General features: G+C 44.2%; 2 protein-coding genes across 4 annotated transcripts in view; one reads left to right on the forward strand and one right to left on the reverse strand.

Annotated features, from left to right (window-relative positions):
• Nucleotides 1–23,538, forward strand: part of ENGASE (endo-beta-N-acetylglucosaminidase) — a 174,527-nt gene that overhangs the window by 34,192 nt on the left and 116,797 nt on the right. For all 3 annotated transcript variants that reach the window (XM_075845092.1, XM_075845097.1, XM_075845093.1), the window contains exon 2: nt 7,323–7,385. The gene's annotated coding sequence lies outside the window, so the exon portion shown is untranslated. The remainder of the gene's footprint in view (nt 1–7,322; nt 7,386–23,538) is intronic.
• The window catches only part of TIMP2 (TIMP metallopeptidase inhibitor 2), a 48,132-nt gene that overhangs the window by 7,012 nt on the left and 17,582 nt on the right, over nt 1–23,538 (reverse strand). The window contains exon 2 of the mRNA XM_075845100.1: nt 9,756–9,856. Within this exon, the coding sequence (XP_075701215.1) occupies nt 9,756–9,856 (101 nt within the window). The remainder of the gene's footprint in view (nt 1–9,755; nt 9,857–23,538) is intronic.

Consider the following 23,538-nt stretch of genomic DNA (forward strand, 5'->3'; position numbering starts at 1 on the left):
CGTCCGCATTTCAAACTGTCACTCTGTGTAAACACAGAGTGACAGACGCGCGCTGACAGTTGTCCCCGACAGCTGAGACATCAGTCTTGCCGGACAGCGGACCATCGCCGCTGATTTCGGCAGTTAACCCCTTAAGTGCGGCGACGGATTGCAGAACATCAGCCCCCACGAAGTGATCGTGGGGGCTACCGATGCTTGTCACGGCAATCGGAGGTCAGATAATGACCTCCGGGTTGCCATGCACGGAAGCCTCGGAGGAACAGCCTCCGGCCGTTCCTCCTCTGCTTCCTGTCAGTGTGACAGTCACGTCACAATGACGGTTAGACTACATTACACTACACTACACGTGTGTAGTGTAATGTAACTCCAGCAGCGATCAAAGCTGCAAGACTAAGTGTCCCCTAGTGGGACAAGTTAAAAAAGTAATAAAAATGTTTTAAAAAAAGTGTAAAAATAAAAGTTATAAGTTCTATAAACACTAAATGCTTTTTTTCCTATAATAAGACTTTTATTATAGAAAAAAAATGAACACGTTAAAAAAAGTACACATATTTGGTATCACCGCGTTCGTAACGAACCCAACTATAAAACTATAATGTTATTTTTCCCGCACGATGAACACCCCAAAAAAAATCAATAAAAAACTACGACAGAATCGCAATTTTTTTGGTCACCACCGCTCCCTAAATAAAGAATAAAAAGTGATCAAAAAGTCGCATGTACCCGAAAATAGTACCAATAAAAACTTCTATCCGTCCCGCAAAAAACAAGCCCTTACACAGCTTTTTTGACTAAAAAATTAAGGCTCTCAGAATATGGTGACACAGAATTTTTTTTTTTTATAAATAAGTCATTTTATTGCGCAAATGCTAAAAAAAAGGACCAAACCTATATACATCTGGTATCGCCGTAATCGTACCAACCCGCAGAATAAAGTAAAAATGTCACCTATAGCGTACGGTGAGCGCCGCAAAAAGAAAACCTAAAAAACGGTGTCAGAATTCCTGTTTTTTGCTCAGGATTGCAAAAAAATTGAATAAAAAGTGATCAAAAAAAATCGCATGTACCCCAAAATGGTACCAATGAAAACGACAGATTGTCCCGCAACAAATAAGCCTTCACAGGGCTCCGGTGGTGAAAAAATAAAAAAGTTCTGGCTCTCAGAATATGGCGATGCAAAATGTTCAGAGTGTTCCAAAAGCGGATAAGATCGGGCGCCATTTATCAGTGCGACACCGGCCACATATCTGCGGATTATTATTTATTTACCCCATTATTATACCCTCTTATTATGCCCTGATGTACCCCGCACAGATTACATATACCCTGATGTACCCCGCACAGATTACATATACCCTGATGTACTCCGCCCAGCTTACATATACCCTGATGTACTCCGCACAGCTTACATATACCCTGATGTACAGATTACATATGCCCCCCACATTATAAACTGAAATACCAGCGAAACCCAAAACAGAAACCTACCAAGCAAAATCTGCGCTCCAAAAGCAAAATGGCGTCCCTTCTGATCCCTACAGTGTGCCCAAGCAGCAGTTTACGCCCACACATATGGCGTCGTCATACCCGAGAGAACCCGCTTAACGTTTTATGAGGTATTTGTCTTCTGTGGCACAAACTAGGCACAACATATTATGCACTAAAATGGCGTATCAGTGGAAAATTGCAATTTTCACTTTGAACCATCCGCTGCGCATTAACCCCTTTGCGCACTATGACTTAATTGCCCGTCATGATGCGGCGGTTGATGTATGGAGCCGGCTCACGTGCTGAGCCCGCTCCATACGCTGCGGGTGTCGGCTGTGTATTACAGCTGACACCCAGGACTAACGGACAGGTACAGCGATCGCTCTGTTACAGAAGCCTGTAAGAATAACAATATACTGCAATACATTAGTATTGCAGTATATTGTACCAGTGATCCAATGATCGCTGGATCAAGTCCCCTAAGGGGATTGATTAATAAAATGTGTAGACGAATTATAGTTATTAGTAGTGAGAATTTTTTTTTTTTAAGTTAAAAAAACAAAACACCTTTTCGCATTTTTCTTCTAAAGTAATGTAAAAAAATGAACAAAATTGGTATCGCTACGTCCGTAAAAGTCCGAACTATTACAATATACCAATATTTAATTTGTACAGTGAACACCATAAAAAAATGTAATAATTGAAACCTTCGCTCTAAAAAAAAAAATGTAATACAACTTTTGAATCACTTTTTATGTACCAAAAAATGTTACCAATAAAAACTGCAGCTCCTCCCGCAAGAAATAAGCCCTCACACCGCTCTATTGATGGAAAAATAAAAAAGTTATGGCTCTTGGAAAGCGGGGAGTGAAAATCTAAAATATGAAAGCAAAAAATGGATCAGTCCTGAAAGGGTTAATTCATTTCTAATGAGAAAACGTATGACAACATGTTGGGTATTTCCGTACTCGGGAGAAATTGCTTTATAAAAAATGGTTGTTTTTTTCCTCCTTTATCCCTTGTGAAAATGAGAAAATGCAACATTTTAGTGGAAAAAATGTTGATATTAATTTTCGCACCCTAATTCCAATAAACTCTGCAAAAGACCCGTGGGGTGTAAATGCTCACTATACCCCTAGAAAAATTCCTTGAAGGTTTTTCCAAAATGGGGTCACTTTTGGTGGGTTTCCACTGTTTTGGTCCCTCCAGTGCATTGCAAATGCGACATGGCCCCGAAAACCATTCCAGCAAAATCATAAATCCAAATGGCGCTCCTTCCCTTCTGAGCCCTGCTGTGGGTCCAAACAGCAGTTTATTACCACATATGGGGTATTGTCATAATCGGGAGACATTGCTTTACAAATGTTGGGGTGCATTTTCTTCGTTATTCCTTGTAAATAATAAAAATTTCTATGTTTCAGAAAAAAAGTACATTTTAATTTTTACAGACTAATTTCAATATATTTAGCGAAAAACCTGTGTGGTCAAAATGCTAACTATACCCCTAGATAAATACCTTAAGGGGTCTAGTTTTCGAAATGGGGTCGTTTATGGGGAGTTTCTATCATTCTGGCAGCTCAAAGCTTCTCCAAATGTACATTGAGACCCCAAAAAATTTTCAAGCAAAATATGAGTCCTGAAAGCCTCCGGGTGTTCCCTTCCTTTGGGGCCCTGCCGTGTGTCCAAACAACGCATTAGGGCCACAATGTGGGTATTTTTGAAAACAGGAGAAAGAGGGTGATAGATTTTGGGGTGTGTTTCTTCATTTTCATGTTCGCTTTACAAAGAAATCGGTCTTCAAACTAATACTTTTATGAAAAAAGTGAAATTATTATTTTTTTCACCTGATATGCATTAAATTTAGCAAAGAACTGTGGGCTCAAAACACTTACTATACACCTAAATAATTACGTTATGGGGTCTAGTTTTCTAAATGGGGTCGTTTATGGGGAGTTTCTATCGTTCTGGCAGCTCAAAGCCTCTCCAAATGTACAGTGGGGCCTAAAACATTTTCAAGCAAAATAGGAGTCCTGAAAGCCTCCGGGTGCTCCCTTCCTTTTGGGTCCTGCCGTGTGTCCAGGCAGCGCATTAGGGCCACAATGTTGGTATTTTTGAAAACAGGAGAAACAGGGTGATAGATTTTGTGGTGTGTTTCTTCATTCTCATGGTCTCTTTACAAAGAAATTGGTCTTCAAACTGATACTTTTATGAAAAAAAGTGAAATTTTTTTTTTTTCACCTGCTATGTATTAAATTTAGCAAAAAACTGTGGGGTCAAAATACTTACTATACCCTTAGGTAAATACCTTAAGGGGTCTAGTTTTCTAAATGGGGTCATTTGTGGGGGTTTCCACCATTCTGACACCTATGAGCCTCTGAAAACCTGGCTTGGTGCAGGAAAACAAAATGTACTTCAAAATTTATACAATTATTATTCAATTTGTAAGTCCTCTAAATTGCTGAAAATTTATTTTATTTTTTCAAAAGTGCTGCCAAAATGGAGTAAAGAGATAGAAATCTATATTTAATTAAAAAAATTGTACAGTATGTGTGTACATATATGACATATTGCAGTTAAAAATAGGGGAAAATGGTAATTTTTACAAAATTTCTTCCATTTTTCTATTTTTTAATTAATTTCCGCAAATCGTATCAGTCTACTTTTACCACTAAAATAAAGTACAACATGTGATGAAAAAACAATGTCAGAATTACTTGGATATTCAAAACTTTCACAGAGTTATTCTCTGATAAAGTCAGACATACCAGATTTGACAAATCTGGCTTGGTCATTAAGGTACAAACATGCCTGGTCATTAAGGGGTTAAAGGGGATTGTGGGACTGTAATATTGATGGCCTTTCCTTAGGATAGGCCATCAATATCTGATCGGTGGGGGTATAACTCCCAGAACCCCTGTCGATTAGCTGCATGAGGGGTCGCAGCGCTCCAGCAAGAACCGCGTCCCCTTCATTGTTTACTCTGGCGCAGCTCTGTACATTTGTCTGTTATTGCAGCTCAGTCCTATTTACTTGAATGGGACTGAGCTGCAGTACCAGGCACAGCCACAACCAAAGGTATGGTGCTGTTCCTTTGTAAACAATGAAGAGGTGCCACAGCCCCTTCATACAGCTGATTGGCAGTAATGCTGGGAGTTGGACCCCCACCGATCAGATATAATAAGAACTGACAAACTGACTTTGTACTGATGTGCTTTTTTTTTACCGTTTTTAGTTGTGGTTTTCACTCTGGTACTGAGTCACACCAAAACCTACTGCAGCATGTTTATAAACAGCATTTCCTGCCAAGGGAAAGGTTTATAAATACGTTATTAGAGGGAGTCTGTCACCATTTTATTCGCCCCAAGCTGCTCTGGTATTGTGAAAACCATTGTGCCGTATGCTAATTAGGCTGAAAGAGTCTCCATTCCTTCCCCTCTTCCCTGAGCCAAGCTGCTGCATTAGACGTCCCTTTATCCAATCCCACGCCTGCAGATCAAGCGCAGGACGTCTATGAAGCCGATACCCAAAGCGTGTGCACCGGATCCTGACTACATGGCGGGATTTGACAGAATCTGACACAGCAGCCTGGCTGAGGGAAGAGGGGAGAGAATCGGGAGGCGTTAGGATCAGTTCACACAGACTTTTTAGGCGCTAATTTTGATGCGGAAACTGCATTGGAATCAGCACCAAAAAACGTCTGAGATCACCCATCATTGATTTCAATGGGAGGCAAAGACATTTTTTTCCCCGGGCGGCTCCTGGCCGCTCATTCGAAGAAAAAGTGTCATGTTTTTTCTTGCCGTGGTTTCCGCCTCTAACCTCCCATTGAAATCAATGAGGAGGCAGAAAAATCTGTGGCACTCGTTTCTGAGGGTTTTCCGCTGTTTTTTGCCCGCGGTCCTTGATTGGATTCATTGGTCGCAGGCAAAAAAAAGCTGCAAACATCGCAGAAAACAAAAACGGGGGCAGTACAAAATCTGCCTCAAAATTCTTGAAGGAATTCTGAGGCAGATTTATTCTGCCTGCAAAAAACTCCATGTGAACAGGGCCATGAAAGGAAAATTGCAGGACCCTTCCTGCTACAGAGGAATATTTATGCGTAATTCGCATATGGCACGCGGAGGCATTGCAGTTATTTTTTGCTATTTGAACCAAGACGTCAAATAACGCTATGTGGGTAATGCTTTTCACAATACCAGACTAGCGGAAGCCTATGGTGTTCCTATTGTCAGGCACATGGGGTTACTAAAAGTAAGTGTCCTCATGTACTTCACATTCATAACCCCTAAGTGCCTAATGCCAGGCACATGGGAATTACTGTATGTGAGGCACATTGGGACTATGTGAGGTAAATCGGGATTACGTTAGACAAATTGGGATTTCACCAGTATTATCAGTGTGACAGCGCCTATTAGATTAGCTAGGAGATTGGGCATTACTAAACTAGTGACAGATCCTTTTCAACGGGCAAGATTGTCTGGGAGTTAATGGGCCCATTGCTCCACAAAGGCTACAAGTTATATGTGGAAAAATATTCGGGTATCCCCCTATTCAAAAGACTCCAAGCGGCCAATACAGGGGCCTGTGGCACTATCCACCATACAAGAAAGGGATTTCCAGTTGCTCTAAAGAGCCAAAAGCTTAAAATCTGCTTCTCTCCGTTGCGGCAATATGCTAGCACTTCTCTATCGCGATAAGAAAGACGTGTTCATGTTGACTACTGTGCACACTGACGCCACTATGCCAACTAAAGAAAAGAGGTCGTCCAATAAAATTAAAGAGGCTCTGTCACCAGATTTTGCAACCCCTATCTGCTATTGCAGCAGATCGGCGCTGCAATGTAGATAAGAGAAATGTTTTTATTTAAAAAAAAACGAGCATTTTTGGCCAAGTTATGACCATTTTTGTATTTATGCAAATGAGGCTTGCAAAAGTACAACTGGGCGTGTTTAAAAGTAAAAGTCCAACTGGGCGTGTATTATGTGCGTACATCGGGGCGTTTTTACTTCTTTTACTAGCTGGGCGTTAGGAATGGGAGTGTATGATGCTGACGAATCAGCATCATCCACTTCTGTTCGTTAACACCCAGCTTCTGGCAGTGAGGACACACAGCGTGTTCTCGAGAGATCACGCTGTGACGTCACTCACTTCCTGCCCCAGGTCCTGCATCGTGTCGGCACCAGAGGCTACAGTTGATTCTGCAGCAGCATCAGCGTTTGCAGGTAAGTAGCTACATCGACTTACCTGCAAACGCCGATGCTGCTGCAGAATCAACTGAAGCCTCTGGTGCCGATGTGTCCTCGCTCGTCTGACACGATGCAGGACCTGGGGCAGGAAGTGAGTGACGTCACAGCGTGATCTCTCGAGAACACGCTGTGTCTGCACTGCCAGAATCTGGGCGTTCTGAAGAGAAGTGGATGATACTTCTCGTCAGAACGCCCAGCTAGTAAAATAAGTAAAAACGCCCCGATGTACGCACATAATACACGCCCAGTTGTACTTTTACTTTTAAACACGCCCAGTTGTACTTTTGCAAGCCTCATTTGCATAAATACAAAAATGGTCATAACTTGGCCAAAAATGCTCGTTTTTTAAAAATAAAAACGTTACTGTAATCTACATTGCAGCGCCGATCTGCTGCAATAGCAGATAGGGGTTGCAAAATCTGGTGACAGAGCCTCTTTAAAGTGACCAGGGTGGGTGGAATAACTTTTGCTTTCTTGAAAAAAATTCAAGTGCCAATTTTCCAATAGACCCCTCTTTGAATACTATAAGTGGTGTACTTTACTAAGTGGAGTACTTTTTAGGTCACTTCTGATGTTTTTACTCCATAGGTGGAATACAAAGACCACGTGGCATCATAAAATGGTTCATGCAAAAAAACGCAACTTGAAAAGGTACGTTTGCCTCTGGGCGTCCCAACATGGCCAAAAAGTTACATGCACAAGTGGGGTATCGTTTTGCTCAGCAGAAGATGCCATATAGGCAATATGGTGATTTTTTACCATGATGTGTGGTGTATACATGAAAAATGCCGCCGAGTTGACACCAAAATAGAAAAAGTGACCATTTTATTTTTTTGGTCTCATCCTCTAACAAAATTAGAAAAAAAATTAAAAGTGACAATTTTCTAATACACCCCTTTTTGAATACCATAAGTGGTCTACTTTACTAGATGGTGTACTTTGCTGGCCACGTTTGATGTTTTGGCACCACAGGTTTAGCACAAATGCAGTGTGGTGTGATAAAATGGTTCATGCAAAAAATGCAAACTGAAAGTAAATAGGGGCATCTGTGATTCTGGATGCTATAACATGGCGAAAGAAAGGGTTGCGTGAATTTTTGTGGTATTCTGAAACTTAGGAGAAGTAGCCTACTATGTTTTAGGCCTTGATTAAAATTTTCTAAAAATTTAAAAAGCAAAAAAATATAGCCAAAATAAAAAAAAAAGATTTTTTTTTGCTCAATTGTTTGTTTGTAATATAAAACATGTGTTGCGTATGTAGTAAAACGATATACTTTTTGAAAGTGTGATTTGTTCTAAAAACAAAACAAAAAAAAATTGTTAGAGGCTCTGTCACCACATTATAAGTGGCCTGTCTCCTACATAAGAAGATCGGCGCTGTAATGTAGGTGACAGTAATGCTTTTTATTTAACTAGTCCTGACCGTTCGCTGTATTTTACGGCCAGCGGTCAGGGTCCTTAAAACCCGAGCCATAGACTTTTTACGGCTGTGGTTTTAACTTGCTGCCCGCGCGATCGGGCAGCTGAATGTCGGGTCTCCGGCTGTCAGTGACGGCCGGGGACCCCGAGGAGAGGATAGAAGCAGCTTTCGCTGGGGAAGATGGATTGATACTTCAGACTTACTAAATCGGGCCTTGGTCGATACTAGACTCGGTACAGCTCGGCTCTCATCCACTGAAGTGCTATGTTGAGTAGGTATTTATTACATTAATCCTGTGAGGTGGCGCTATACATCATACTCGTATGATTCTGTATCTTTGGTTGGATAGTTTAAAAAAGAATAAATTGTAAACAGATTTTTTTTTACCAGTATCCTCTAGTCTTAAGGCTGCTGATATGATATTGACCACAATTTATTATTTGACTGCACACAGTTTTGAGCTACTGATGTATCTGGGTGCCTAGTGATCCTGTATGCGGCTGTCTCTCATGAGGGGTGGGGGTAGGATAATTGATTGTAGGGGCTTGTGTTTAACTCTTTATATTGGTGTGTCCTGTTTATATTATAAAGATACAAAATGTTTAATAAAAAATCTGATTAAATAGAAACATAGGTTGTGACAGATGCCTAAAAGTGACATCATCACCCATAGGTTATAATGGTATCCGTTTAATGGATACATCATGAACTCTCCGGACTCTTTTCATGATGTATACATAAAACGGATACCATTATAGCCTATGGGCGAGGGATGCCAATATTCGGCATCTGTTTAACGCATTCATCACCAATAGGCTCATATAATGGCATCAATTTAACGGATACGTCATGAAAAGCTATTGAGAAGGCTACTATGATAAAAAAAATTGAATACTTTTTTTTACTGAACTCCCCTTGATGAAATAGCATAGTCTACTACACTATTCCATTTTTTTTCTTGCAGTATAATAACATATACTGGCCAGGCGGAGGCCAAATAAAGTGTGGGCGCATGGACTGTAAAAAGCAAAAGATAGGACATGTCCTGTCTTTTGCGGAGGCTTTCTACGGCTCGGACACCTTCCCCCAAACATACGGGAAGGTGTCCGTGGTCAATAGATGTGAATTGGTCCGTAATTACGGACAAATTCTACGGTTGTGTGCATGGGGCCAAAGCAGGGTGATTCAGGAAGCTGCAAAGCCACTCTGGACACCAGGGGTACGGCTGATGGTGGAAGGGTTCACACTGTGCGCTTTTGTTGCGTTTTTAAAATGCGTTTTTTTTTTTGGGCTGTTGAACTCCCATTGAGAGACATGGGAGTTTATCTACCAAAACCCCAAAAAAAGCATGTTCAATACGCAACCAAAACATGCAGTGTGAACCCAGCCTAATAGGCTTTAGCCACATGGAATTATATATACGCAAAGAACCCTGCATGTTATATTTGCGCTGGGTTCACATATCACGATCAATATGTGTTTTTTTTTGCCATAAATCGTTGCAAAAACCAAATTTTGACCGAAACATGAAAACCCAATTATCTACATAATTAAAACGGACAATCTGCCATGACACCTGACCGCTCAGGTTTGCCTTCCTACCTTAATTTGTTTGATTTCATACTGGATTCTTTTGATAGGATTTCCATAGACGTCGTTCCCACTGTCAACCTCTTTGCCCACTATAGCCTTCGCTCTGATCACTGCATGTAAACAAAAGAAAACATTCAAATTACAGTGGCAAACATGCCCATACCCATGCCTTTCATGAATACCACAGAAAAAATATAGCATTTGTGTTTCTATAGGAAAGTCATTGATTTGCCATCACATATACAGTATGAATCTCCTATATGGCAGAAAAGAGTCATATCTTTATTCCTCAAGCCTTTCCGAGTTTACCCCGCCTCCTTACTTTTAATTGACGGCTCAAACCAGCACACACGAAATCCTGCGCTTGCGCACCATTGTCCTGTTCTGATGCATGCGCACAACGGGACACCATATGGCGCAGTAACTAGATTTTAGGCCCGGACAAAGCAGGGAAGGGTGTCGGACCATACGTGACGGGTGTATGTGCGCTATCTCAGACGAGATTTCGGCATTCAGGGCTGGCCAGTTTTCACCAGTGGGCAGGCATAAGAAGAGGGACGAACGGGACTGAATTATTACCATAAAAGGCGCAAAATGTTTGCAGACCGTTATTTACGGAGGAGTTTAGGTGAGGGGATAACAAAAATGAACTTTTGACAGCAGCGGCCAGCGAGGGCTGAGTAGAGTTCAATAGGTGAAATGCTGGTGACCGTTTCCCACGGGTCGGATACGCTGCATAAGAATCACGTAGAATATCCGACCTGGAACCCGCAGCACTAACCATCCGAAAAATTTAGTTTTTTAGGACGGAATTTCCGCTGCATAAAAAAACGCTCATACTTAACCCTTCCCTCCTTTGACGTTCGCTCCGGCCTCCTATGATGGCGTTGCGGGCTATGTGACGCTGCAGCCTGTGATTGGCTGCAGCGGTCACATGGGATGAAACGTCATCCCAGGAGGCCGGACTGCAGGAAAAAGGAGGGCGTTCTGGGTAAGTATGTTTTTCTTTTCCGGAGTTGCAATTTTTGCGGAGTAATCGCAGTGATTCCGTCGCAAAAGTCGCAACACTTGGCTTTCTGTTGCGGAATTCTGTTGCGGAAATTGCACATCGTTTACGCTACGTGGGAACCCGGCCTCATACCTTAACTCTTCTGCAGACCTACATGAGTTCTTTGATAGGGAGATGGTCATTTAAAATGACTATTTCAGGCTTCATACATAACAATAGTTACGTGCATCTCACAAATCATATGATCCTACTTTTACTATTTATACAGAAATTTCGATAGCTTAAAGAGGCTCTGTCACCAGATTCTCAAACCCTTATCTCCTATTGCATGTGATCGGCGCTGCAATGTAGATAACAGTAAAGTTTTTTGTTTTTTTAAAACGTTCATTTTTGGCCAAGTTATGACCTATTTTATATATATATGCAAATGCACTTTGAAATGGACAACTGGGTGTGTTTTTTTCGTTATGTCCAACTGGGCGTGTATTGTGCTTTTAACTGGGCGTGTTTACGTGTATGACGCTGACCAATCAGTGACCAGTGATTCATTTGCCAAAAATGAATGTTTTTAAAAAAAACAAAAACGTTACTGTTCTCTACATTGCAGCGCCAATCACATGCAATAGGAGATAGGGATTTGAGAATCTGGTCACAGAGCCTCTTTAAAGATAGATTGGAAAAAGCAAGTAGAAACATGGGGTCAGTCAAGGTGTGTAGGAAGACATTAATAAAGTGAAGAAATGGGGTATAACCATCGGCAGTAGTGGGTGGTAGAGACAAATGATGGTTGCGGGTAACAGTAAGATCCAGCTCTTTTCCTCTCATGTGCTGCTGAATCATTAGACAAAAATGCATCCAAACTCTGAGAGGATTTGTTGGAAACAGAGAAGCTTTGTGGAAGGAACTGCTGCTCTGCACTTTCCAAGCCAAAACCGAAGCATCAGAGCCAAGAACTAGTGCAAAACGCGTGATGGAAGAGAGATGAAATAGAGAGAAGAGGGGGATGTCAATAGATTTAGGTACAATACGTGTGAACCATGTCCGATAGTTGTACAGTACAGTTCGTAGGGTTAAGACGATCACACAACACTGAAGATTATCACTACAATTCATCATTGTACTTTTTCATCAGTTTATAGATCTCCTAAAGAGTTTTTTTGCCTGGATCATCGTGGCTTCTTTCCACATGAACAACGCACATATTTAAAATTATAAGGGTATGTTCACACAGCTTATTATCAGCCGTAAACACACCGAAAAATAGCTGAAAATACGGGGGCTGAACGCCTCCAAACATCTGCCCATTGATTTCAATGGGAAAAAACTGCGTTTCGTTCCCACGGGGCGTGCATGTAACTTCTTCAGCCATTTTTGGAGACTTTTTCATTGTCTCAATAGAAAAACAGCTCCAAAAACGGCCGTAAAAACGGATAAAAAAACGATTGATGTATAAAAAAAACGGCTGAAAATGCGGGGCTGTTTTCCCTTGAAAAATGTTTAGCTTTCAAACAACTTATGCTAATCTAATAGTATATCTAAAATAAAACCACTTTATATAGGGGCGTATCTAAAGACTCATGGGCCCCACTGCAAAAGTCCTTCTTGCACCCAGTATCACACGATAGGCTTAGATACAGGGCCCAGCAGACAGTATCACACAGTATAGGATTTGGATACAGGGTCCAGTAGACAGTATCCCACATTATAGGCTCAGATACAGGGCCAAGCAGACAGTATCACAAATAGGCTTAGATACAGGGCCCAGCAAACAGTATCTCACATGATAAGCTTAGATACAGGGCCCCAGCAGACAGTATAACATGATAGGATAAGATGCAGGGCCTAGCAGACAGTATCCCACATGATAGGCTTAGATGCAGCCTGTATCTAATCCTATCATGTGTGATACTGTGATGGTGCCCTGTATCTAATCCTAACATGTGTGATACTGTCTGATGGGGCTCTGTATCTGAGCTTATCTGTGATACTGTCTGATGGGGCCCTGTATCTAATCCTATCATGTGAGATACTGTCTGTGGCACTGAATCTAATCCTATCATGTGAGATAGCTAAAAAATGATGGTCTGGACCGCAATTAAATTAACAAAATCCCCAGAGAAAAAGACCTTGAAAAATGGCATTTCTGTGAGGCCTGCAAACTGAATTCCTGAGCTGCCTATGAAAACCGTAATGTAAGGCTCATAATTCTCAGGGGGCAGGTTCCACATGGTATCACTTATCTGGGGGGGTTGCCTCAGCTGTTGTCCTGGGGCGCCTTTGCGGGGGTTCTTCATCACTGAATGAGGATGATGAGGAGCAGGAGGACAAGAGGAATGGGGCATAGTCCTATTCTCCCTCGTTAGCTGTATCACACTTGAGTTTTTTGACGCGGGAACCGCGTCGGAAAACGCGCCAAAAAACAGGCGAAAATGGCTCGCATTGATTTCAATGGGACGCGGTGGCGGTTTTTTCCTGTGAGTGGAAAAACCATCTTGCAGGAAAAAGAAGCGACATGCCCTATCTTCAGCCGTTTTACGTCACTCGCCTCCCATTGACATCAATGGGAGGCAGAGAGAGCGTGTGTCGCTGTGTTTTTGCCCATCTGTGCTCAATGCCCACGGGCGAAAAACGCGGCAAACGGCGTGCAGGAAGATCATAATCTGGCTCAACGTTCCATACAGAATTTTGAGGCAGAATTTTCTGTCTGCAATAAACTCAGTGTGAACCCACCCTTAGGCCTTATTCACACGGACATGCCGCATTTTGCGCGCGCAAAAGGTCCGTGTGTCATCAGCATATGGTGCGTGGCTGCGTGAATTTCGCGCAGCCAGCATCCTTATAACACTCTGGTTTTATGTTGACAAAAATCACTCCATGAAAATCACTGACAGTCTGAACGGCCCCATTGACTAACATAGATTCGTGCGACGCGCATGAAAAACACGCGCGTAGCACGGACGTATAACACGTTCCTGTGAATCCGGCCTTCGTGTCAGAGGCCAGGAGGGCGTATGCCTCCTCTGCTGAATAGACCCTTTGGGATGATTGGGACATTTTTATTAGAGGGTGTTTAATGCTTTTACGCATGTTATACTAAATGTATTGTTACACAGGGTGTTGTGCTATTACAACTGTACATAAAAATTCTGTATACCAAAAGAAAGGAAAACGAAAAAGCAGAAAAGAAGAAAAAGGAGAATATAAAAATGTTGATAAAAAAAAAAGTTAGTATAAGAAATTTACTGAACATACGTTTAATATAAAACTGTACTAGTACAGGGGCGTCCCTACACAGGAAATAATACAATTCCATTTGTGTGTGGAAATGTCCTTAGTTTACCAATATAGCCAACTTCTCTACAATGTGACTTCCCCTTTAGCAAACAATCTGTAATGACGGGGGTAGGGAAACGGACAAGTGAGCCCTATTCTACCCGCCACTCTGTCCCTGCCTACTTGCAACGACCCGCCCTAGGCGACGGGGTACAACAGGGCGGCGGTCCCTACGCTCAGTAAGTACAAGAGACAAACAGACAAGGGAAAACAAAGCAAAAGGAAATGGGGCAGTTGCCCACGGCAACACCGTGAGCAACAAGAGTGGTGAACGAGCCGAGTCAAACCAGGAGTGCACGAGATACCAAACGCAGAGCAGGAGAGGAGTCAGTAAGCCAGGGTCAGTATGGAGCAGGATCAAATAGTCAGAAGCTGTAGCTGGGCCAGGAAACCACACCAGAAGAATCACAAGCAAAGGAGGAACAGGAAAGGCAGGTATAAATAGACCGAGGGCGGGAGCTAGCTGAGTCTGGCCAGGCTGCGATAGGCTCTCCCACTCCTAAGCCTGGCATCCTGAGTGGTGGAAGCTGGAGTCAGTCTCAGAGACATAGACTCAGGTGCAGACTGATTACCTATGGGCGTATCCACAGAAGTTGTGCCTGGCAGATCCTTTACAGTACCCCCCTTTTATGAGGGGCCACCGGACCCTTTCTAAGTGGACCTGGTTTATTGGGGAAACGAAGGTGGAACCTCCTGACCAATACCCCAGCGTGAACATCCCGGGCGGGTACCCAAGTCCTCTCCTCAGGCCCGTATCCTCTCCAATGGACCAGGTACTGGAGGGAGCCTTGGACCATCTTGCTGTCCACAATCTTGGCCACCTCGAATTCCACCCCCTCAGGGGTGAGAACGGGAACAGGAGGTTTCCTCGAGGGAGCCAAGGACGGGGAGCAGCGTTTAAGGAGGGAGGCACGAAACACGTCGTGTATTCGAAAAGACGGGGGCAACTCCAGTCGGAAGGAGACAGGATTGAGGACTTCAATAACCTTATACGGCCCAATAAACCGGGGAGCAAACTTCTTGGACGGGACCTTAAGGCGCAAGTTCCTAGACGATAACCACACCAGATCCCCAACCATAAACAAGGGGTTAGCAGAACGTCTTCTATCAGCCTGAGTTTTTTGTACGCTCTGGGACGCCTCTAGGTTCTTCTGAACCTGGGCCCAGACTGTGCACAGTTCCCGATGAACGACCTCTACCTCGGGATTGTTGGAACAACCAGGTGAGAAGGAGGAGAACCGTGGATTAAACCCAAAATTACAGAAAAAGGGGGAGACCCCTGACAAGTTACTGACCCGGTTATTAAGGGAAAATTCGGCGAGGGGAATGAATGAGACCCAATCATATTGACAGTCAGAGACAAAACACCTTAAATATTGTTCTAGAGATTGATTAGTCCTCTCAGTTTGACCATTAGTTTCAGGATGGAAGGCAGAGGAGAAGGACAGATCAATCTCCAACTTTTTACAGAAGGCTCTCCAAAACAATTAAACAAATTGTACCCCTCTGTCGGAAACAATATTGACAGGGACCCCATGGAGACGCAGGATGTGTTTGACAAACAAGGTAGCTAACGTCTTGGCATTAGGTAGTTTCTTGAGGGGCACAAAGTGGCACATCTTACTGAAGCGGTCTACTACCACCCACACCACCGACTTGCCTTGAGATGGAGGCAAATCGGTGATAAAATCCATGGAGATATGGGTCCAAGGTCTCTGGGGAATGGGCAAAGAACGTAGTAAGCCCGCTGGTCGGGACCTGGGAGTCTTGGACCTAGCACAAACCTCACAAGCGGCGACGTAGGCCTTAACGTCTTTAGGCAACCCAGGCCACCAATAGTTTCTGGCAATGAGGTGTTTGGTACCCAGAACGCCTGGATGACCAGATAGTGCGGAGTCATGATTTTCCCTAAGTACCCTTAGCTGGTATTGCAGGGTAACAAACAGCTTGTCCTCAGGAAGGTTCCCGGGAGCTGAACCTTGATCAGCCGCAATTTCAGAGACTAAATCAGAATCAATAGAAGAAATGATTATACCAGGAGGCAAAATACAAGCAGGATCTTCCTCCGAAGGAGGGCTGGCCATGAAGCTACGCGACAGTGCATCGGCCTTAATATTTGTAGACCCAGCCCTATAGGTAACCAAAAAGTTGAATCTGGTAAAAAAATAGCGCCCATCGAGCTTGTCTCGGGTTTAGCCTCCGGGCAGATTCTAGGAAAACCAGATTCTTGTGGTCGGTAAGGACCGTTACCTGATGCCTAGCCCCCTCCAGGAAGTGGCGCCACTCTTCAAATGCCCATTTAATGGCTAAGAGTTTGCGGTTGCCAATATCATAGTTACTCTCAGTGGGCGAAAACTTCCTGGAGAAGTAGGCACAGGGACGGAGATGGGTGAGGGACCTGGTACCCTGGGACAAGACAGCCCCCACTCCCACCTCGGATGCGTCAACTTACACGATAAATGGCTCCATTAGGTTGGGCTGAACCAGCACCGGGGCCGAGATAAAGCACTTCTTAAGGACCTCAAAAGCCTGGACAGCCTCAGGGGGCCAGTGGAGGAGATCAGCACCTTTGCGAGTGAGGTCCGTAAGAGGCTTTTCACTGACCGAGAAGTTAGCAATAAATCTCCTGTAATAATTAGCGAACCCCAAGAAACACTGTAACGCCTTCAGGGAGGCAGGTTGGACCCATTCCGCTACAGCCTGGACCTTGGCGGGGTCCATGCGGAATTCATGAGGAGTGAGGATTTGACCCAAAAATGGTATCTCCTGTACCCCAAACACACATTTTTCGGTTTTCCCGAAGGACCTGGAGCACCTTCCTGACATGCTCAATGTGGGAGGACCAGTCCTAGGAAAACACCAGTATGTCATCAAGGTACACTACAAGAAATACCCCCAGGTAATCTCTCAAAATCTCATTTATGAAATTCTGGAAGACCGCAGGAGCATTACACAACCCAAAGGGCATGACGAGGTATTCGAAATGACCTTCGGGCGTGTTAAACGCAGTCTTCCACTCATCCCCCTCTTTGATGCGGATAAGGATATAAGCCCCCCGTAAATCAAACTTAGAGAACCATTGGGCCCCCTGAACCTGATTGAAGAGATCAGGAATCAAAGGAAGGGGATACTGGTTCCTTACAGTGACCTTATTCAAGTTTCGGTAGTCAATGCTTGGCCTAAGACCACCATCCTTCTTCCCTACGAAGAAACCAGCACCTACCGGAGAAGTAGAGGGGCGAATGTAACCCTTGGCCAGGCATCCCTGGATATACTCTCTCATGGCTTCACGTTCGGGACAAGAAAGATTAAATATCCTACCCTTAGGGAGCTTAGCTCCTGGTACCAATTCGATAGCGCAATCGTATTCTCTATGAGGAGGTAACACTTCGGAGGCCTCCTTAGAGAAAACATCGGCGAAGTCCTAAACAAACTCAGGTAGCGTGTTCACCTCCTCAGGGGGAGAAATAGAATTAACAGAAAAACATGACGTCAAGCATTCATTACCCCATTTGGTAAGCTCCCCAGTATTCCAGTCAAACGTGGGATTATGCAACTGCAACCAGGGAAGGCCTAAAACCAAATCGGACGATAATCCCTGTATCAACAGTACAGAGCACGGCTCCAAATGCATGGAGCCAACAAGGAGTTCAAAAACAGGTGTATGCTGTGTAAAATAACCATTAGCAAGAGGAGTGGAGTCGATACCCACTACCGGGACAGGTTTAGGCAAATCAATTAAAGGCATAGCTAGAGACATGGCAAATTCCACAGACATGATATTAGTAGAAGACCCTGAATCCACGAAGGCACTGCCGGTAGCAGACCTACCCCCAAAAGAGACCTGAAAGGGAAGCAAGATTTTATTACGTTTCATATTTACGGGAAATACCTGTGCGCCCAAGTGACTTCCCCGATGATCACTTAGGCGCGGAAGTTTTCCGGCTGCTTTATTCTTACACCTATGGCAGGTGTTCACTTGATGCTTGTCATCCCCACAATAGAAGCAGAGACCATTCTTCCTGCAGAACTCTCTACGTTGTCGGGGGGACACTGAGGCCCCGAGTTGCATGGGTACCTCCGAGTCTTCCGTGGAAGAGCGAAGCAACGGGACCTCGGGAGGTATCATGGGGGAGTCAGAGGGGAAAACACAAAAACGTTCAAGTTGTCGTTTCCTGAGACGTCGGTCAAATCGTACCGCTAAAGCCATAACCTGGTCAAGGGAGTCAGAAGAGGGATAGCTAACTAGCAGGTCTTTCAGGGCGTTCGACAGAGCCAACCTAAACTGGCACCTTAAGGCAGGGTCATTCCACCGAGAAGCTACGCACCACTTCCTAAAGTCAGAACAATACTCCTCAACAGGTCTCTTACCCTGACGTAAGGTCACCAGCTGACTTTCTCAGCAAAGGCAGTCCTGTCATAAATGAGTCAGAGAGCAGAAAAGAAACGATCAACGGAGGAAAGTTCAGGGGCATCAGGAGCCAAGGAGAAGGCCCACTCTTGGGGCCCTTCCTGGAGCCGGGACATAATAATACCCACCCGCTGGCTCTCAGAACCTGAGGAGTGAGGCTTTAAACGAAAGTAGAACCTACAACTCTCCCCAAAGGAGAGAAAAGTCCTCCGGTCCCCTGAGAACCGGTCAGGCAACTTGAGGTGGGGTTCAAGAGGTGAGGTGAGGGACACTACCATGGTAGCGTCAGGCTGGTTGACCCTCTGAGCCAGGGTCTGGACCTGTAGGGAGAGACCCTGCATTTGCTGGGCCAGGGTCTCAAGGGGGTCCATAGTAGTGTCAGGGACCAGGGTAGACTAGTTATATGGGCTTGTGATTATGTAATGACGGGGGTAGGGAAACGGACAAGTGAGCCCTATTCTACCCGACACTCTGTCCCTGCCTACTTGCAACGACCCGCCCTAGGCGACGGGGTACAACTGGGCGGCGGTCCCTACGCTCAGTAAGTGCAAGAGACAAACAGACAAGGGAAAACAAAGCAAAAGGAAATGGGGCAGTTGCCCACGGCAACACCGTGAGCAACAAGAGTGGTGAACGAGCCGAGTCAAACCAGGAGTGCACGAGGTACCAAACGCAGAGCAGGAGAGTAGTCAGTAAGCCAGGGTCAGTATGGAGCAGGATCAAATAGTCAGAAGCTGTAGCTGGGCCAGGAAACCACACCAGAAGAATCACAAGCAAAGGAGGAACAGGAAAGGCAGGTATAAATAGACAGAGGGCGGGAGCTAGCTCCGTCTGGCCAGGCTGCGATAGGCTCTTCCACTCCTAAGCCTGGCATCCTGAGTGGTGGAAGCTGGAGTCAGTCTCAGAGACATAGACTCAGGTGCAGACTGATTACCTATGGGCGTATCCACAGAAGTTGTGCCTGGCAGATCCTTTACACAATCTCTCGAACTTGCACGATAAGGCTGGATTCACACCCTTAAAGGACGAGTGTTGCGGAAATTTTTTTTTTTATATCAATTTGCTTTTAGTGTTTTATTAAAAAATGTTTTATATATTTGTGTGTTTTTGTGTTTTACTTTTTTTTTAACAGCACATACAGACATGGAATACGGCACATACAGCCCCATAGTGAATGCGAACGGGGCCCGTTCCATCCACTATGCTGTACGCCGTCTGTGTGGGAACGGCGCATGTGCCGCTCCCACACAGTCCAAATTGAAGGTCTTCGGCCGAGCGACGTCCGGCGCCATTTTCTTGTGCACGTAGAAAAAAAGTTTTTAACTTACTTTAGCCATGGCGACGCATCCGTCTGCCGTCCTGCAGCCCAGTCTCCTGGGATGACATTTCACTCCATGTAACCCCTGTGATTGGCTGCAGCAGTAACATGGACTGAAATGTCATCCCAGGAGGCCGGCCTGGATGAAGAAGCACAGAATTCTTAGTAAGTTTAAGATTTCAAGGCAAAACAGCCTCTGATTTTCAGCTGTTTTTTACGGCCGTTTTTGGAGCGGTCTTTCTATTGAGTCAATGAAAACGGCTCCAAAAACAGCTCAACAAGTGACATGCACTTCTTTTTACGAGGCATTCTTTTACACGGCCGTTTCTTAAAAACGGCCACGTAAAAAACGCCCCATGGGAACGGAACGCCATTGAAATCAATGGGCAGATGTTTGGATGCGTTCAGCCCCCGCATTTTTAGCCATTCTTCGGGGCGTTTACGGCTTAAAAAACGGCTGAAAATAGCCCGTGTGAACAAACCCTTATTGGGCAAAAGTAGTAGAACATAAACAAAACCTATACACGTTTGGAATTGCCGTAATCGTATTGACCCGCAGAATAAACATGTAATTTATGCCGCAAGGTGAACTCTGTAAAAACTAAACCCAAAAAAAACAACGGAAAAATATAAAAGTTATGGTTCGATGAATGCAACGATGAAAAACAAAAATAATCGCAGTGTCCTGAAGGTAAAAACTAGCTGCTTCATTTAAAGGGGTGTCCGCTTTCAGCAAATTAATATTATTTTTTGTATAAATAAAAGTTATCCATACTTTCTGCATTAATTCCTTATGGTTTTCAAGATCTCTGCTTGTTATTAATTGTTAACATTCATTGCTTACTTCCAGTAGATACAATTCTGTCCATGGTCATGTGATGGACAAACAGGTGCTGGGATCGTTAGAAGACACAGCTCTGATACACAAACTGGAACTGTAACGAGCCATCGGTGGCAGACCTCTCCGTCGGCGGCAAAGGAAACCATAGCTACCGTTTTCATTACCATTGCTTTCAATGGTAATGCTTCTGTTGCTAATGGTTTCCGTTTGTCTCTGTTCCGTAAGGTTTCCGTTTTTTTGGTGGGAACAATAGTGCAGCTTTACATAGCTCTGTATAGTCAGTCAAGTTAGACCTGATATTGTGGATTTGGATGAGTAGGGAAGCACCAGTTTGCCTCTTCATCCCAATGCAATGTCCAGAAAAACCCATAATAATAGTAGGTGGTCTAGATGTCAAGGGAGCAATGGGGGCGATTTATTAAGACTGCGCCAGTCATAATAAAAAGAAAACTGGAGTAATATGCGCCAAATAAATTTGTTGCATCTTTGGCTGTTTGTGCGCCACTGAAAGAAATCTACGCCAGCCAGAAGCCAGCGTAGATTCACACTATAATTTACGCCGGCTTCTGCCATAAATTATAGTAAATGCGTCGGGCCACATCCCCTTTTGTTAAGCTCCATCCACTTTTTTGAAAGACCTAAATCTGGGACAAAGTACACAAAAGGATGAAACAAATATACCTTTCTTTAAGGTGACCACCCTTTATTGTGGCTGCACATGCTCAGGACCTTGCTGCGGCTATAAGGAGGTATAGTATAGGAGCTATTTAGTTGAAGCTCATCAGGGTGCTTCTGTTTTCCGCTGAACGCTTCGCTGGGTTCTCGACTTAGGCCTCATGCACACGACCGTAGTTTTTATCCACAAATACTGACACATTCATTTCTATCGGCCATGGACACCTTCCCGTATATTTATGGGTTTGTTGTCTGGGAAGTAGAAATGAGCCGCAAAAAATAGGACGCTTTTCGCATTTACAGACCGTGCTCCTATACTTATTATTGAGAGCACTGTTTTCAAATGCAGATGACACTCCGCGGCCCATCCGATCAGTATTTACTGACCGTAAATACTGCACGGTCGTGTGCATGAGGCCTTAGTCCTGGGCTGTCAAGCAGAGCCCTTATCAGGGCTTTCATAGGGCTGCCATCTATTTATTAACTTTTTTTTATGTATACAGATGCAGCAATTCTTAGCTTGACTCTGAAAACTTGCTGCAGTGTGATAACTCCTCACTTAAGTAATTGAAAACCATTGAAAAAGTCAAGTTTAAGGCCTCATGCACACGACCGTAGCCATGTGCATGGCCGTGATTTTTGGGGCAGCTGGCCACGGAGTGTCAGCCGCGAGCCGCCCGCGAATCGCGGGCTGTGCACATGGCCGCGGCCATTATTTTCAATGAGCCCGGAACGCAGAACACAGCCGTAATAAGGCTTGCCCGTTCTTTCTGCGGTCCGGGCTCCTGGGCCATGCACGGACCGTAAAAAACCACGGTTGTGTGCATGGCCCCATATGAATGAATGGGGCCGCAATTCTCCTGTGGATTTTTGGGGGAATTTCGGCCGTAAAAGCACGTTCGTGTGCATGAGGCCTTAGGGCCCATTAATACGAGCGGGTATCCTGTCCGTGACGGCTGTTAAAACAACGGACTGATGTATTTATATGGAGCCGTTCACACAACTGTTGTTTCAACGAAGTCTGTGAAGGGTCTATGAAAAAATAGGACATGTCCTATTTTTTTGCGCTTCACGCATCCCGGACGTGTGATAACGTGTCTCGCACGGGTGCACGAGGTATCTACAAATTGGAGGGGTAACACACAAAGTCAACGACTTTCTTACCTGTGGACCACTTAAGTGGTATATGTTTTATTATATTGCTTTTTTACATAGGTAAAAACATATGAGCTATGCTAAAACCATTCAGTGAACATATAAGATGAATTAATACTGGGAAGGCTGTGCTCATCTAACATCTAAGGCCTCACGCAGATGAACGTGTTTTTGCGGGCGCAAATCTGCGTGTAAATTGCAGTCCCATTCATTTTTATTGGCCACTGCACACGACCGTGGTTTCCACAGTCCGTACATTGCCCGGGAGCCTTGACCACAAAAAGATAGGACATTTTGCGGTCCGGGCTTATTTAAATTAATGTACACGCCATGTGCACGGCCTGTGATTTGCAGGCGGCTCGCGGATAACACTCCACGGCCGTCCGAGCCGCAAATCACGGCCGTGTGCATGAGGCCTTAGGAATCAGTATAATAGTGACATGAATGTACGTTTTTGCAGGGATCGAATGTACAGATCATCCCCCACCGTCAGGAGATAGGCATAACATATTGTTGAAACGAGAGGCAGAATGTATCTTAAGATGTGAGGCATTATGGCCCATTGGTTTGATTGACCGAAATGATCTTAGTCCGTTCCTGATCTTAGTCCGTTCCTGCAAGATCGTTTCTTATTGGGTTTGTGCATTGTATATCCAATGTTCTTGGGCATTTTCACTACAAGTAAAAATGTTTTTAACAAATAGTTTCTAATATTACAAACATGCAAAATGTTGTAATTACATAAGTTAGGTCGGTATGTATTAAAACGTCATCACGTCTGTGAGGCCAGGATGAAGCGCATGTGAACGCGTTAGTCAATAAAATGAGTTGAAGCTATTGGTGAGCAAGGCACTATTTATTTTATATGTATATTTCATGAGGACTCGACTATTGTGCAGAGCACCACTAACACATGTTCCAGGTGAAAAATCTTTAAAGCGGTCAGAAAGCATCTCGTTCTATTCTGGACTGTCTTATAAATAGATGGAGTCACTTAGAGATGCCATCACTTTCTGATCGGTGGCGGCCTAACTGCCAGGATCCCAACTG

The sequence above is a fragment of the Rhinoderma darwinii genome, chromosome 13, assembly GCF_050947455.1.
Source record: "Rhinoderma darwinii isolate aRhiDar2 chromosome 13, aRhiDar2.hap1, whole genome shotgun sequence".
Classification (NCBI taxonomy): Eukaryota; Metazoa; Chordata; class Amphibia; order Anura; family Rhinodermatidae; genus Rhinoderma; species Rhinoderma darwinii.